Source organism: Colletotrichum tamarilloi (assembly GCF_030869305.1).
Source record: "Colletotrichum tamarilloi strain Tom-12 chromosome Unknown Scaffold_19.1, whole genome shotgun sequence".
Classification (NCBI taxonomy): domain Eukaryota; kingdom Fungi; phylum Ascomycota; class Sordariomycetes; order Glomerellales; family Glomerellaceae; genus Colletotrichum; species Colletotrichum tamarilloi.
This window is the reverse complement of record NW_026849402.1, coordinates 270,793-285,162: the sequence shown is the minus strand read 5'-3', so window position 1 is coordinate 285,162 and position 14,370 is coordinate 270,793. Positions and strand designations below refer to the sequence as shown.

Below are 14,370 nucleotides of genomic sequence, written 5' to 3'. Positions count from 1 at the left end.
TACTCCGTACCTTACCTCATTCTACTGCGTACCTTCTCGCGCTTTCACTTGCTACTCGTTACTTGGCTACGTACTCGGACACAGATTGCTTCCCTTCCTGACTCTGTGTCTGGAAAGTGGCTCGGCGGGTCGAGTGGCGAAATGCAAGACTGGGTCGCTCTCCATCGGATTCCTCCACCTGCCGCCCTGCTCGTCTCTTGTGTTGTTTGTCGCTGCTCTACTCTTGTCACTCTGTTCTGCAACGTCTGCTCTGCACCTCGCTCTCTCGTTTCCATTAGCCCTTTTGCCTCTGTCTTCGAGCTCTCCATCTGTACCAAGGTTGTCTCATACGTAGTCAGTCTGTCGATACCTGTATTACATACTATGTTCATATCCCCATTGAGCTACAAGTGTATGGATCAAGTAAGGTGCCTTGATAGGCGGATATTTTGTTTTCTCTCTCTCTCTCTCTCTTACACATCATTCTCCCTCTCTGTGTCTCTCTTCCTCGCTCTCTGCAATTTCGCGATTGATTGTGATTCGGTAGCTCTCGTGCTTAAGTGCCCATACCGTCGTATTCATCATGAGAACAAGACTTCCATCTACAAGTCCATCCCTGTTGACACAAGGCGACAAGCTACTTTCGTCTAGTTTAGTTCGTGGCCCGGCCAAGTGGGAGGGCCACCCGACCACATCTGTGTCCCTTGCACATCTCAGAGCGGCAGCCAAGAACCGAAGAAAAAAATCCCATCTTTCTTCATCCAATTTGATGCTACTGGTTCCAGAACGGGCACCTGGCCATGCACATCAGTTCGTTCCCACATCATGGATGCTCCCCTTACCCGCATCGCCCCTTCTACCGCCACCCCTCCCTACGGTGTGAGGTGTATGCCTTTTTTCTCTTCCTCCTCCTCCTCCTCCTCAATTCCCATCCCTCCTTTCTCTTCCCCATTCCATCTGGGCTGAACTGGCCAGGACTGAGAACGAGACCTTCTACCTACGACCTAGTATAGTGCCTCTGTGCCTCTGTGTCTCTGTGCCTCTCTCTCTCTCAACCTCTCTCACTCACTCTTTCGCACACACATACACATACACTTACACTCACACGCCTCTCGCCTCTAAACCCACCCCTCCTCGAACGCCACTTAACCCACTGTCTGGCCCGGTCGTTTCCCTCTCGCCTTACCCGTCGCTCACCCAGACTCGACCTTCGACTCGTCCTGTCTTCTCTCTCACAACTGCCTCGGTGTAGTGTAGTCGGGCAGTCCTCTCTCGCTCATCAGCACTGCCATCTCGGCCTCTTCTTCGTGATATCTTTGAAAAGAAAAGGTGCGACGCATACACTACGACAACAACGGACGCATAGCGGCGAAGTGGTTGCCGCCTACATCTCGGAGCTCTCCTCAAGTCGGCCAACGGCGCAATCTTGGAACCCACCTCCAGTGCTCCAGCACCTCCTCGACAGCTCCCCCGAGCTCGAAACTGTGGGCATTATCCTGCGCCATCTACTCTACTTCAGTACGTGCGTTTCTGGCATCCCACAACTCCTCCAACGTTTTCTCTCAAACCCCTACGCCTCAGTCGCCGCTTGCCCATAGCTTTCTTATTGCTCAACAAGTAACTAGGATTCTGAGAGCCTCCACATTTAGCTTGCTTGTGCAAGATACCCGGCCCTTGGGTTTTGGCCACCATCCTGTCGGTAACTCGTCACCTTCCTTGTGCTGCTATTCCACGCCTTTCTCTTTTTACTGCCCGGATCTCATGACAGCCGTTTCCTTCCTTCTTCCATACATATCATTGGGCGTTGGGAGAAGAAGCACTCTTAGTGTCTCCTTCATCACGCAGCTACCACAGCAACCTCTAACTGGTACGCCAGGACTATTCTGTCTAAACCCTCGCTTACGTTGACTTGGTCTTTTTCAACCGGTCGAGTCTCGTCTTGCCACTGGGGGCTTCTCAGTCGTCGACTCTCCATACTTCTTCATTCTCTTGAATCGCACTGGATTGGACGTCCTCTGCTGCACAGCATCACATCGTCACCTTAACGTGTATTCATCCTACCATCAAGTCCTGAGCTCGCATTCGTCTTACATCATTGGACTCGTAACTCGTAGAACATCCATCTACCAGTACAGCAACAACCCCTGCGTCGGCGCCCCGAAGTTCAGGTAAGAGACAGCCCTCGTTTAGTGGCAACCGCACCATACTGAAGCGGCACCTCTCCACACGATGTACATGCCTGGAGTTCCCTAACCTAGCCCCTCGCGTCTCGTTTCTTCGTCCTTCCCGTCATCTTCGGCAGCTCCCCCTCCATCATCCTGGTACCAAAGACTACGCAGCCCCCCCTGCTTCGGGCTCTTCTCTGCATTAGTATTGGACGCCCAGACGAGCTGATCGCCTTCTAGGAATTTCATTGAGCCACACATCGCACGCGCTCCTTCCTGAGCAGGGTTAACTGCCACATATACCCTTGGGCGCTCGGAAGCGTGACTTTCCAGAGGGAAATCCCCCCCTTTCCTTCAAAGGCTGTGCAAACTAGCCACATTGGCCACAACGTGGGCTTTCACTCATCTACCGCAAATAGCTCAATCTTGTTGTGGCGCCTAGAATCATACATACTTCCCGTCACATCCTGACCGTCTCTCCTCTCGTCTGGGTTTTGCTCCGTTAGAGCTGTCAGTCGACCCAGAGCTCCGGGGGCTTGGACTAGTGCTTTACCGAAGGTATAAACTACTAGATGGACCTCAGTCTGGCTTGCTGGCGCCGTTGGTCCCGGCCGCCGACGTTTGGGCATTTTGCTAACTCGATTACGACAGTTTGTGGGCGGCTTAGACTCCGATACAGCTCGCACCATCACCATACAAATGGGAGATGTTCAATCTCCTCCCAACGTCACCGAGTATCCTATTGTGGACTCTCACCAGGGCTTAAACGCAAACGCTGCAAGTGTTTCGCCCATTCTTCTAGACGAGAAGTCGAGGATGGAAGCTCAAGGCATCCCCCATCTGCAGCATCAGCAGTACGGCCCTCCGCAACATGCCTTTTCGTCTCAACTCGACATGGCTCAGCAGCCCGCAGCCGGTCGCCCCGGGAATTTCAACATGAACAACATGGCGAACGCGCTGCCCCAGTCAAGCATGAGGCATGGGCATTACGTGCCCGGTGGCCAGCCGCAGCATCAACAGCAGCGATTCAGCCCGGCCACATCCTCGCCTTCGATGATGCCGCAGATGCCACAGATGGCTCCTCAGTATCCTGGCCAAGGCGCGATGCCCATGGGAAACCCGCAATACTACATGCCGCAGCACCACCAGATGCAGCACTACTACACCAACCAGCTCTCTCCGACTCAGCAGCAAGCTCGCCCAAACATGGGATACTACCCGAGCCAAATGGTTATGAACCACCCGCAGCATAATCAGATCCCTCAAGGGTACTACTATCCTCCAGCTGGCCACTACTCCCAGAATCAAGCTCTTCACAATCCCATGGTCTCGGCACAGTACATGGGAACGAACACCGGACACAGCGACCCTAGAGTCATGCCTCAGATGCCCAACGGAATCGACCCTAGCGGTATGAACGCTCCCTCGAGCCACAGGTCAAGTGGTATTGCGCGCTCAGTGCCAACGTGTCGGAGAGACATCACTGACCGAACTATAGATGTGGGTGAAGGTCGATCCGGGGTTGTACGCGGGCCACCGCGAAAACCGCGTCAAAGTGGTTAGTCTTGTTGCAATTCGAAGAGTCAAACTCGCTCGCTGACAATATTTTCAGGACATGCGATCTGGGTTGGAAATCTTCCGCCTCAAACCGACCTCATGAACCTCGTCCACCACGTGTGCAAGGAGGCAAACGGCCTCGAGTCCCTATTCTTGATATCGAAGAGCAACTGTGCATTCGCCAACTTCAAAGACGAACAAACATGCGTGACGGCTCAACAAAAATTACACGATTCTAAATTCCAGTCCGTTCGCCTGGTCAGCCGCTTGCGCAAGAGCACTGTCGAGGGCGCAACAGGTGTTACAGCACCTACAGGCCCAGCGGCCTCTTCTGGATCGCAAACGCCTCACGATGTCGCTGCACCGCCAAGCGCTACTGAAGCTACTCCCGAAGTGGCAGTGGCAGAGTCCAATGATGTCAAGCCCGTCACCGCAGTAGAAGCAACATCTCAGAAGGATAAGTTCTTCATCCTGAAAAGTTTGACTGTGGAGGATCTCGAGCTTAGTGTCAGGACGGGGATCTGGGCAACCCAGTCTCACAATGAGGATACGCTGAATGCCGCTTTCAATGTAAGCAGCATCACGAAGGTCTAGTCTTGCATCTCTGACTTGTTTCTATAGGCCGTCGACAATGTTTACTTGGTGTTTTCTGCGAACAAATCGGGCGAATATTTCGGATACGCAAGAATGACATCCCAAATTAACGAAGACCCGGACGCCGCTATCGAGTTTGCCCCCAAGGCACAGTCCGCTAACGATGTCGACTTGCCGAAGGCAATTCCTACCGAACCCACAGAGTACGCGCCCAAGGGCAGGATCATTGATGATTCGGCCCGTGGCACCATCTTCTGGGAAGCAGAGCGTGAGGATGGAGAGAGTGGTGACGAGGAAGAGGAAACCGAAATGGAACAGAGCGATGCGAGCAGCCGTAAGAGCGGGAACCAAGAAGCCGATGGTAACACCAAGGCTTGGGGGAAGCCCTTCAAACTCGAATGGCTGTCGACGGCACGACTGCCATTTTACCGCACCAGGGGTCTTCGTAATCCATGGAACTCGAACCGCGAGGTCAAGATCGCGAGAGATGGCACCGAGCTGGAACCGTCCGTCGGAAGAAGGCTGATTGGGCTCTTCAATAGAGTTCAGAGTCCTGGTCCAGGTTCAGTGCCGGCTATGCGACCCGGAATGGCGATGATTGCAGGATATTCGCCCATGAGGCCACAGTACCAACAATAACCGGCACCGTCATTGGTATTATTGGCGACTTAGCCGAGACTTCATTTGTCAGGCATTAGTTGATTTGGATCCGGACTCTGTGGTTTACGATCGGTTGGACATGTTTTTACGACAACAGCCGCATATGCAGGCCATGGCGAGCGCTGGGATGGTTGGTTATCTGGATGTGCTGCTTCTCAATGTATCTAATCTGGCTGTCTAATTCTACGAAAGAGTTTGCTGTATGTTGCCTACGAATTTGGAGTTGAAGGGGCGGCGCCTGGGCGATGTGACAGCTACCGGGACAGTTGGTACGGATGGACTGGTCAAAGGGGCAGGTTTTCTCCATTTATCATATCCCGCCCTATGCGTTTGCTTTCCCACTTGGTCCGGCGAGTTAAAGGCAAAATGCAGGACTTAAAAAAGTTGGTCAATATGCCATTTCTACTGCGAATCCACGACATGTCGTCGATCAGCTGTGGCACGTTTACGGTGGCGACATCCACATTGTGGCTTGACCCTGGAAGGGATGAACCCGGACGAGCGTCGGGATCACGACTCGAACTGCGCCCTCAAACCTTAATTGGCAAGGTTTCCTCGTCGCATGGCTGACCAGGCGCATGTCATTCAATTGCCGATTTTTGGTTACTTGAAATTGATGTCAAGATGCGCGAACTTCCCGTTCAGTTGATCAGGGAATACCTGTGGGATCGACTGCACAATGTGACTTTTTCGTCAGATCCAATTCGATGTTTTTCGTCGAAAAGTGAAGCTAGCGTGTATGATGTACCGTTACATTTGAGTGTGCAAACCGACAGATTTTATCGTCAGGGGTACGGAGCACCACCACAATCATTTGAATCCACGGTACGGAGCAACAGGCCTTGAATTTCCGCCACTTCTTTACTTGGTGTCCGTCCAGACCGATATCTCGTCCAAGTTTCTGCGGCGGGGTTACTGTAATGATCGCAACGGGATGATTACTGAGGGTCTCCGTCTCTGGAGTGAGGCGAACGTTTTCCCCACGTTATGAGGTACACTACCACACTACCAGGACCACCGTGTTGTGAGATACCAAATCCCAGAGGGCCGGAGACGTTACGACGTGCGGGTTTGAGGTAAAAGTTTGACTCAGCAATGCCGTAAGCTGCCACCGGCATCGGCTCGTCCTTCTCAAACGGCCTGCTGCATTGCAATCTTTTTTTCTCTCCCCCGCTCTCTCACTCTCTCTCACTACCCATGCGCCATGGTCCCATAGAAAGTGGGCGTAGATAATTGTGCAACAGGTTTCGCGGGAACCAGACCGGACATGCAGACTAAAACGGGAGTCGCCGTGGGCTGTATCACACTACAAACCCCGATTTGTAGGATCCGACACGATGATGGGGATCCCGCGGGCTGGTTTGGAATACCTAAGGGTCTGGACCTGGCCATGGGCGATTGAGAGTCTGGACTCTTTTTTTTTTTGTCGGCTTTCTGTCATGGACAAGTCTGTGTGACTAGGCGAGCTGGGGGCCGGGGAGGGGGAGGAGAGGTGCCCCGGCACGGACCATCCGTTTGACGTCGGGGGTCGAAATTTGATTGGACAGATGACGGATTGCGTCTTGCTGAACCCTTGTCGGAGGCCGAAACTCTAAAAAGTAGGCCAGGTGGATGTACCACGGCGACTTACAACGGTTTCGAGCTGCTCTTCGAAGGTCTGAAGATGCGGTTTCTACATTTCGGATGTTGACATGTTTATCGTATTGATCAATGGGGAACTATCGACTGATTGAATTGTCAGTGAGAGAGCTCAATTGACTTGAACGATTTTCCACCCTAAATTTCAATGGGGTTGAGTTGAGTAATGTATAGCTGTGCCGGTGGCGAAGGCCAATGGAAACCGCTGGAAGGTTCCAGCAGCTTCCACACCTCCGAAGCTACCAGAACCCTCTCCCATCGTGAGGCCATCGCCAAAGAGAAGCTTACAGATCCCTCCAGAATAGGCTTTCGCAGCATGCGCGTCCCTTCTCCGATGCGCGAGTCCATTCTCGAAGGGCCTTGCGGCGGAGTCTTTGATTTTTCAGCGATGTTTCCGGAACGCTGGGGAAGGCACGATGATGCCTGCTTCAGTTGTATAAATCGGTCGTCTTGATCGCCTCTACCACCGACTTTCTTCTCATCAGATCAGAACATCAAGAACAACAATAAGCAAACACAGCTACAACTCTCTCATACACACAACAAAACAACCAGCTCTCGCAATCACTACAGTTTTTCTACTCATCAATCAATCCACCACACAACCACTTCACACCCTCTCAACGACCAACAACAACAACACCATCAAAATGGCCTTCTTCCCCCGCAACTTCTACAACTCCGACGCCTCCTTCACCCCTCTCTTCCGCCTTCTGGAGGACTTTGACAACTACTCCCGCCAGGGCAACGGCACTCCTTCCAGCGGCGCCCGCGGCACCCACCGCAACCACGTCCCGACCTTCCAGCCCAAGTTTGATGTCCGCGAGGTCGAGGACGCCTACGAGCTCCATGGCGAGCTCCCTGGCATGAGCAAGGACGACGTCTCCATCGAGTTCACCGACCCGCACACCCTCCACATCCGCGGCCGCGTCGAGCGGTCTTACACCGCCGGCACCCCGCCCGCGGGCCTCCTCCAGCAGTCCTCCGGAACTGAGATGAGCGGCGCCATCACCGACGGCGGTAACAATGACGCCGCTAGCACCACCGGCACTGAGCGCCCTCGCTCGCCTCACCAGGCTACCGTCGAGGATGAAGAGGACGACGAGACAAACTCCACCGCGCAGCCTACCCCCGCCACCACCGTCGCCGAGGTCGACAAGTCTGCCTCTGCCGTCGCGCACCACCACGCCGCCGCTGCCAAGAAGGAGCCCGTCGACAACGCAAAGTACTGGGTCTCGGAGCGCAGCATTGGCGAGTTCAGCCGGGTCTTCAACTTCCCCGGCCAGATCAAGCAAGACGCCGTCTCGGCTGGGTTCAAGGATGGTATCCTTTCCATCCGGGTGCCCAAGGCTCCCAAGCACGAGACTCGCCGCATCTTCATCAACTAAAAGACGACTATGACTAAATCCTTCCAATTGTACAACACGACAATAATGAGAATTGAGGGAATAGGAAATGGGGCTTTCATGGAGGGATGAGCATTAATGGGCCTCTTGCATTGGGATTGGTGTTTCGGGTTTCTTTTCTTTCCTTCGCTATATATTAGCAATGATAATGAAACAAGGTTAAAAACAAAATGATTGAATCCATTTATAACTCGTCGCTGTGTCTGATTGTGAGCTTAACTTGACTCCAGATGGTAGAGTGATGATATCTAGCCCAGCTTGAGCTGGAGACTTCAACGCATAGAAGTGTTGTTGCAAGCTCTCGAATACAATTAACGCTGATGCACAGAGTATATCAAATGAATCGAAGTCTGGCATTTACATGCGACACAATTGCGAATGCCTTAGCTCAACGATGTCATGATTAGCAATTGTCGCGCTGTTACCTTGGGGTGTCTGTGGTGAGTTTGATGAGGGAAGCACGGAGCGTCTTAATATGACGCTAACTCCAGGCACACGGTGGGGCCGACCGGCTTCTTAATTGCCGCACGTGATTTGGCGTATTTTCTTCTCGATTAGTCGCCACCACCAGTCATCTCCGACGCGTCTTAAGAGCCCGCGTTTCGCCCACCATCAACAATTTGGCAATTGTACGAACACCTAACTCGTTTCCTGACGTCCGACTTTGCGCGTGCACTGCTGTCATTTCCCTCGTGTATACACAGTTCGACGTCTCATTTCTCACATCTACGAGCACAATGGCTGACGCTGACGGCTACGACGAGAGCCACAATGGTGATGAGAGCGGCATGACCGGGCCTGGCGCGCCTACGCCACTCACTGCGCTCGAGGTAAGTTCCGACCAGACTGCCTTCGCGTTGTGTATGGCGTGCTGATGAAGAAAAAGGGAGTTGCCGGCTTGACGAAGCGCGATATCCAAATGGTCGTCGACGGCGGCTTCAACACCGTAGAGTCAGTAGCGTATACCCCGCGCCGCATGTTGGAGCAGATCAAAGGCATCTCGGAACAAAAGGCAACCAAGATTCTTGCCGAAGGTACGAAAATCCAACTCACACAATTGTGCAAATCAATCTGACTGAAGGGAATCAGCCTCGAAACTTGTGCCAATGGGCTTCACGACCGCCACGGAGATGCACCAACGACGAAGCGAGCTCATCTCTATCACGACTGGCTCCAAGCAGCTGGATACACTTCTCGCCGGTGGTATCGAGACCGGATCGGTGACTGAGCTGTTTGGGGAGTTCCGCACGGGAAAGAGTCAGATTTGCCACACTCTTGCCGTGACATGTCAACTGCCTTTTGACATGGGTGGCGGAGAGGGCAAGTGTCTGTACATTGACACTGAGGGTACCTTTCGACCCGTTCGACTGCTGGCCGTCGCCAACAGATTCGGTCTCTCCGGAGAAGAGGTCCTCGACAATGTGGCCTATGCTCGCGCGTACAATTCAGATCACCAGCTCCAGCTCCTCCAGCAGGCTGGTGCCATGATGTGCGAGACCCGATTCTCGCTCCTCATTGTGGATAGTGCGACGGCGCTTTACAGAACCGATTTCTTGGGCCGAGGTGAACTCTCGTCGAGACAGACTCACCTGGCCAAATTCATGCGCACGCTTCAGCGTCTCGCCGACGAGTTTGGTATTGCCGTGGTGATCACCAACCAAGTCGTCGCACAGGTCGATGGTGGACCGAGTGCCATGTTCAACCCCGACCCGAAGAAGCCAATCGGTGGTAACATTATCGCCCACGCAAGTACGACGAGAATCAGCTTGAGAAAGGGTCGAGGCGAGACTCGTGTCGCCAAGATCTACGACAGCCCCTGTTTGCCGGAGAGTGACTGTCTCTTTGCGATCAATGAGGATGGCATCGGTGACCCAAGCCCCAAGGACCTGGAGAAGGAATAGCGTAGGGACACATGGGCACGGGACGACTGGACGAAAGTACCTTGTGATGGTGTTATGCGCATATGAGTGAGCTTTGATACATCCCCGGGTTGGGAAAGATGGCATGTATTGATGTTGGCGTTGGGCGGCAATGGTTACACTGGAGTTGTGGTATTTCTGCTGTCAATTGTGCAGACTAGGTGCGGAGTATTTGCTAAAACGGTAATGAATAAAAATACCTTTGAAGTCCTTCCTATGAGTATCAAAATATGCATCGTCGTTGGTTCCCTGTGTCCACCTTGTCTAGATTATCAACTCTTACTTTCTGAGAATCATGTCGAGTGTGTACAGTGTGGACATCGTTTGCGTGTACTGCAGCACTGTACCAAGCTGGTTGCTGTTTTGGGAGTAGCCCCACCGGGCGCGTAGGAGCCTTCAAACTGGAAATTCCATCAACTCAATCGCGACGAACTTTTTGCTGCCACAGATTGCTTAATGCGCCGAGCCTGACCCGCGACTCCCGCGGCCTCTTTCTCTCTCTCATCTCCGGCGCTCGAGGTCTTTGCAGGTTAGGGGCAAAGCGAAAATGGATTCCGCCGACACACAATACCTATACCGAGAGACTCGTCTCAATCTCGAACCGGCCTCCGCCTCATCCATCATCAACATCCGCGTCCCTTCGCTGACGTCGAATGGGAGGGGCGCGACCCGCAAGCTCACATCCGGCGACAAGAACATCAGCGAAGACGAAGTCAACTTTCGGCTCAAGAACCTCGCTCCCGCTTCGTCCGTCTACCACCGCAAATGGCACGATGCGCCGCGCAGCTTCCTCTGGAGGCTGTTGGATGACGGTCTCGTCCTCAGCCTACGGGTAGTCGATACCTGCCGACAAGAGAAGACGGTCGATGCGCCGCTGATTCTCAATTTCCGGTTCACGGTGCCAATTAAATCGTCCTGTGTTGCGTTCGCCGACCCCCGAGAACATGATGCGCTCTCCATGTTCGTGCTCGACGAGGCCAACTGCCTGTACTCCTTCACTCTCCGCCCCGACTTCTTCAGGAAGCGCTCCGCCATCGAGGCCGGCCCGGGAGATGCTTGCAAGGTGTACCAGCCAAAGGTCTTTGGGTTCAAGCACCCGCATCGCATGGTTGCCGCGAGCACCGATCAGATTGTCATTTCTCTTCACGACGGCGGGCTGGTGAGGTTGGACCGGAACAAGACACAGGATTGTATGTCATTTTCCCTCGACTGCTGCTACCACAACAAGAGCTTCACACTAACTTGTGCATAGCAACGAGCAACCCCTGGAAGGAGACGATCTACAATTCACAAGGATGGGCGCAGGGCATTCGAAGCTATCTCCCGTTCCAGCAGAACCAGTCTATCCGATATCGCAACATCCACATGGACGCGAGCGCGGCAACGTCGATACAGGTTACGAACCTGGGCCTCGATGATGCGGCGTTTCTCTTCACAGTCTGTCTCGACCATCGCATGCGCATCTGGAACCTGCGGACAGGTCAGATCTTGTTTACTGGCGACATACTGAACTCTGACCGCAACCCGCAAGAAGTCGGCAAGTGGCAGATTGAACCTACACAGACGAACTTATTGCAGCTGGTTGGCGACGGAACGGGCAACAGGATGTGCGCCACGTACTCGCCCATTGGGGCTGGAGAGTTCAAATTCTGGAACATTAAAGCCCGCGTCAGCGACACCGTTTACGTGGAAGATGCGTTCCCTGATACCCACCTCACCCCATCGTCACCGTCGCTCTCCGATGTGTGGACCCTGGCGGACTTTGTTCTTTCAACACTTGCAGATGGCGGTATTCAGTTGTGGACATTGTGGAAGAACAATATGACCTACAGAGTCCAGGAGCTGGATCTCAACAGAGACAACATCGCCGAGTCATGGGAAAGCGAGTGGGCGTCAGTCCACATTGACACAACTTATCCCACCGCGCCGACGTCCGGATCCTCTGACCCTACAGACCCGACAGAAAAGTGGTTGGATCTTATCCTCGCCCCTGGCCGCTTCACCAAAGCGACCCTCGAAACAGCTCTGTCCATATACGAGAAGGGGCTTTATTCACAAAAGGAGGGCAGCTCGAAGAGTCAACAAAAGGGCCTGGCAGAGTCAATCTGCTCTGTTCTTGCCTCGACAGCATCCTTGGACCGGAACTCGGCTGGTGGTATGGATTATGAGCAATTCCGTGCTAGCAGCGAGACCCAGTGGAGGAGATTTTACCGTCTTCTGATCGAGTTGGACAAGCAACGTGGCGAAGCAGTTGCATTGGTTCTCGACGCAGAATCCGACATGACGTGGGTTGTGTGTGCCGATGCAATCTCGGCCATCAGAGAATGCAGCTCACTGGAGCGGCTGTACTATAATCTCTCGCGACCAGATGAGGCCTCGGAAAGGATAGCAAATCTTGTCTCGACGGGCGTCGGCTTCCTCGATGCTATTTCGGACAGTATACAACAGGTCTGCACTGCCGCCCTGCGACCTGAGATTTACGAGGAGACCCCTCGAACGGACTATGAACGACTCCAATACCTTTTTGACACCACTGCTCTTTGGCGCACTGTAAGTGACGAAGACTGCGCACAGGTCATTGAGAGTCTAGGACAGTCTTACACTGGTGTTACGATGGATCTATACGAAAGCCTCTCGGGCTTGGTTGCGGCTACGGAGGAGTCTGGAAGCCGCAAGGCCCGTCAACCGCTGACCGACTTTGGACGGAAGCTCATTGTCAAGGCTGTTCAAGAGACGATTGATCTGCAGTGGAACATTATCTTCAGCCAGGTCTTGCTACTGGTACACATGGAGTTCGACTGGGACCAAGAGGAAGACATGCTCTCCAAACGAATTGACGTCGGCGCTGTGTTCAGACAGTTCCTCGAGTCACTTCGTCGGTTAGAGCTGCTTCGGTGGCTCTCCAAGACCGAAATCACCGTTCCTATTGGCAACAAGAACGAGCGCAATGACTCCTTCTCAGGCTCGCCTAGCACCACGAAGAGGACTGCAGAGGAGACACAGACCGTCACCGCGTTGGAGGGTAATGTCGGTCATCTTCTTGGCTTTGTGGACGGCAGAAACGAACCTTTGGCTACGAGTATCACAGACATCGTTACGGATCTCTGTGCCTCCAACAGCGATATTGAGGTGTCACCTACTCTAATCCAGTGCTCCCTCATCAGAAGAGAGCGGGCCGATCTTGCTCTTCAACTCAACCCCTACTGCGCCCAGACGCCATTCGCCATCTACATTCAGGGCCGTGTTTTCCTTGCGCTTAAAGACTTCGCTTCGGCCGCCTTCCACTTCCGTAAAGCAGCGATAGGCATGAGTAAGTTCAATTTGCCACTGCTGTGTAGAAAACAAGACTAATGTTAGTGACAGGCGTCAAAGATGTAGATGTTGACCGACACAGCAGCGGGCTGCTTGACGATACCGAGTGGAACCTGCTCAACAAGGGGCCGGCTAGGTATTACTGTCACGCAGTCGCTCTGTTCGAGAAGGTCAAGGCATACTCATATGTAATCGAGTTCGCCGGACTCGCAATTCAATACTCACACGCCAGTCCCGAAGCTGCCCTGGTCAGAAGCGAGATGCTTAGCCGACAGTTCAATGCGGCGACGGTACTCTCACGCTTCGACGTCGCCCATGCTAGTCTACTAGCCATGAAGGATAAGGCGATGCAGCTCTCCTCCCTTCGCAAGCTTGTCGACAAGATGTGCGAATCGTACCACAACAGCGAGCTCATGTCGCTGCCGTTCCCGGGTCTACAAGACTCGATCGACGACATTCTGGCACAAAGGTGCAAGGCAACGATGGATGTCCTGAGCGGCATCCCATACCACCAGATTCTTTACTCCTGGAGGATCAAACACAACGACTACCGCGGCGCCGCTACGGTGCTGCTTGACCGCATCCAAAAGCTGCGACACGCCGGCGAGGGCGATAAGCTCATTGGCGAGGACATTCTCGATACGGCGGTCACGAAGCAGTATCTGCTGCTCATCAATGCCCTCAGCTGCGTCGATCCGAAGCAAGCGTGGATCTTTTCCGAGGAGTTGCCGCCTCCCAACGCTTCGAGGGAGCCGACGACCTTCCAGGGTAAGCGCAAGGTCGTTACGTTACCGGACTTGCGCAAGCAATACCAGGACGAACTCGACCGGATCGCAGCCATCCAGAACAACCAGTTTGGATTCGAGGCTGACGATGCAATGGACATTTTGTAAATGGATGAAATGAGCAAAGAAACGAGATCAAAAGGTTGGAAGGGCAATGCGGGCCAAACGGGGGAGGGGAGAGTTTACTTCGTAGGGGATGGAGATGGAGAGAGCATGTGTACAAGTAATCAAGAACGCGCGATCCTGGACCACACAAGAATGATCCAGGACAACCAGATACCTTCACGAATTGCATGCATTGGGTTTTGTTTTTCGGTAATCGGTCAAGGTCCAAGGTAGATGATGAAGAATTTCA

At 53.4% G+C, this 14,370-nt stretch overlaps 8 protein-coding genes across 8 annotated transcripts; all 8 read left to right on the top strand.

Moving 5' to 3' along the window:
• Nucleotides 1–141: 141 nt before the first annotated feature.
• On the top strand, nt 142–630 carry CTAM01_06730 (uncharacterized protein; the record flags this gene model as incomplete). The annotated part of the gene is made up of 1 exon (XM_060522756.1): nt 142–630. One exon carries the CDS (start codon nt 142–144, stop codon nt 628–630), a length of 489 nt encoding a protein of 162 aa, XP_060382601.1.
• Nucleotides 631–1,097: 467 nt separating this feature from the next.
• On the top strand, nt 1,098–1,577 carry CTAM01_06729 (uncharacterized protein; the record flags this gene model as incomplete). Its single annotated transcript, XM_060522755.1, has 1 exon — nt 1,098–1,577. A coding segment is annotated over one exon (480 nt), but the record flags the coding sequence as incomplete, so codon positions are not given.
• A 1,140-nt stretch (nt 1,578–2,717) lies between these two features.
• Nucleotides 2,718–4,934, top strand: CTAM01_06728 (uncharacterized protein; the record flags this gene model as incomplete). Its single annotated transcript, XM_060522754.1, has 3 exons — nt 2,718–3,702; nt 3,757–4,271; nt 4,323–4,934. Coding segments are annotated over 3 exons (2,112 nt in total), but the record flags the coding sequence as incomplete, so codon positions are not given.
• Nucleotides 4,935–5,279: 345 nt separating this feature from the next.
• On the top strand, nt 5,280–5,525 carry CTAM01_06727 (uncharacterized protein; the record flags this gene model as incomplete). The annotated part of the gene is made up of 1 exon (XM_060522753.1): nt 5,280–5,525. The coding sequence occupies one exon, from the start codon at nt 5,280–5,282 to the stop codon at nt 5,523–5,525; it is 246 nt and encodes an 81-aa protein (XP_060382598.1).
• Nucleotides 5,526–7,243: 1,718 nt separating this feature from the next.
• Nucleotides 7,244–7,981, top strand: CTAM01_06726 (hsp20-like protein; the record flags this gene model as incomplete). Its single annotated transcript, XM_060522752.1, has 1 exon — nt 7,244–7,981. The coding sequence occupies one exon, from the start codon at nt 7,244–7,246 to the stop codon at nt 7,979–7,981; it is 738 nt and encodes a 245-aa protein (XP_060382597.1).
• A 755-nt stretch (nt 7,982–8,736) lies between these two features.
• CTAM01_06725 (DNA repair protein rhp51) lies at nt 8,737–9,900 on the top strand (the record flags this gene model as incomplete). Its single annotated transcript, XM_060522751.1, has 3 exons — nt 8,737–8,829; nt 8,886–9,033; nt 9,089–9,900. The coding sequence occupies 3 exons, from the start codon at nt 8,737–8,739 to the stop codon at nt 9,898–9,900; spliced, it is 1,053 nt and encodes a 350-aa protein (XP_060382596.1).
• A 234-nt stretch (nt 9,901–10,134) lies between these two features.
• Nucleotides 10,135–10,308, top strand: CTAM01_06724 (uncharacterized protein; the record flags this gene model as incomplete). Its single annotated transcript, XM_060522750.1, has 1 exon — nt 10,135–10,308. One exon carries the CDS (start codon nt 10,135–10,137, stop codon nt 10,306–10,308), a length of 174 nt encoding a protein of 57 aa, XP_060382595.1.
• Nucleotides 10,309–10,465: 157 nt separating this feature from the next.
• Nucleotides 10,466–14,123, top strand: CTAM01_06723 (uncharacterized protein; the record flags this gene model as incomplete). The annotated part of the gene is made up of 3 exons (XM_060522749.1): nt 10,466–11,108; nt 11,171–13,228; nt 13,282–14,123. 3 exons carry the CDS (start codon nt 10,466–10,468, stop codon nt 14,121–14,123), a joined length of 3,543 nt encoding a protein of 1,180 aa, XP_060382594.1.
• Nucleotides 14,124–14,370: the final 247 nt, after the last annotated feature.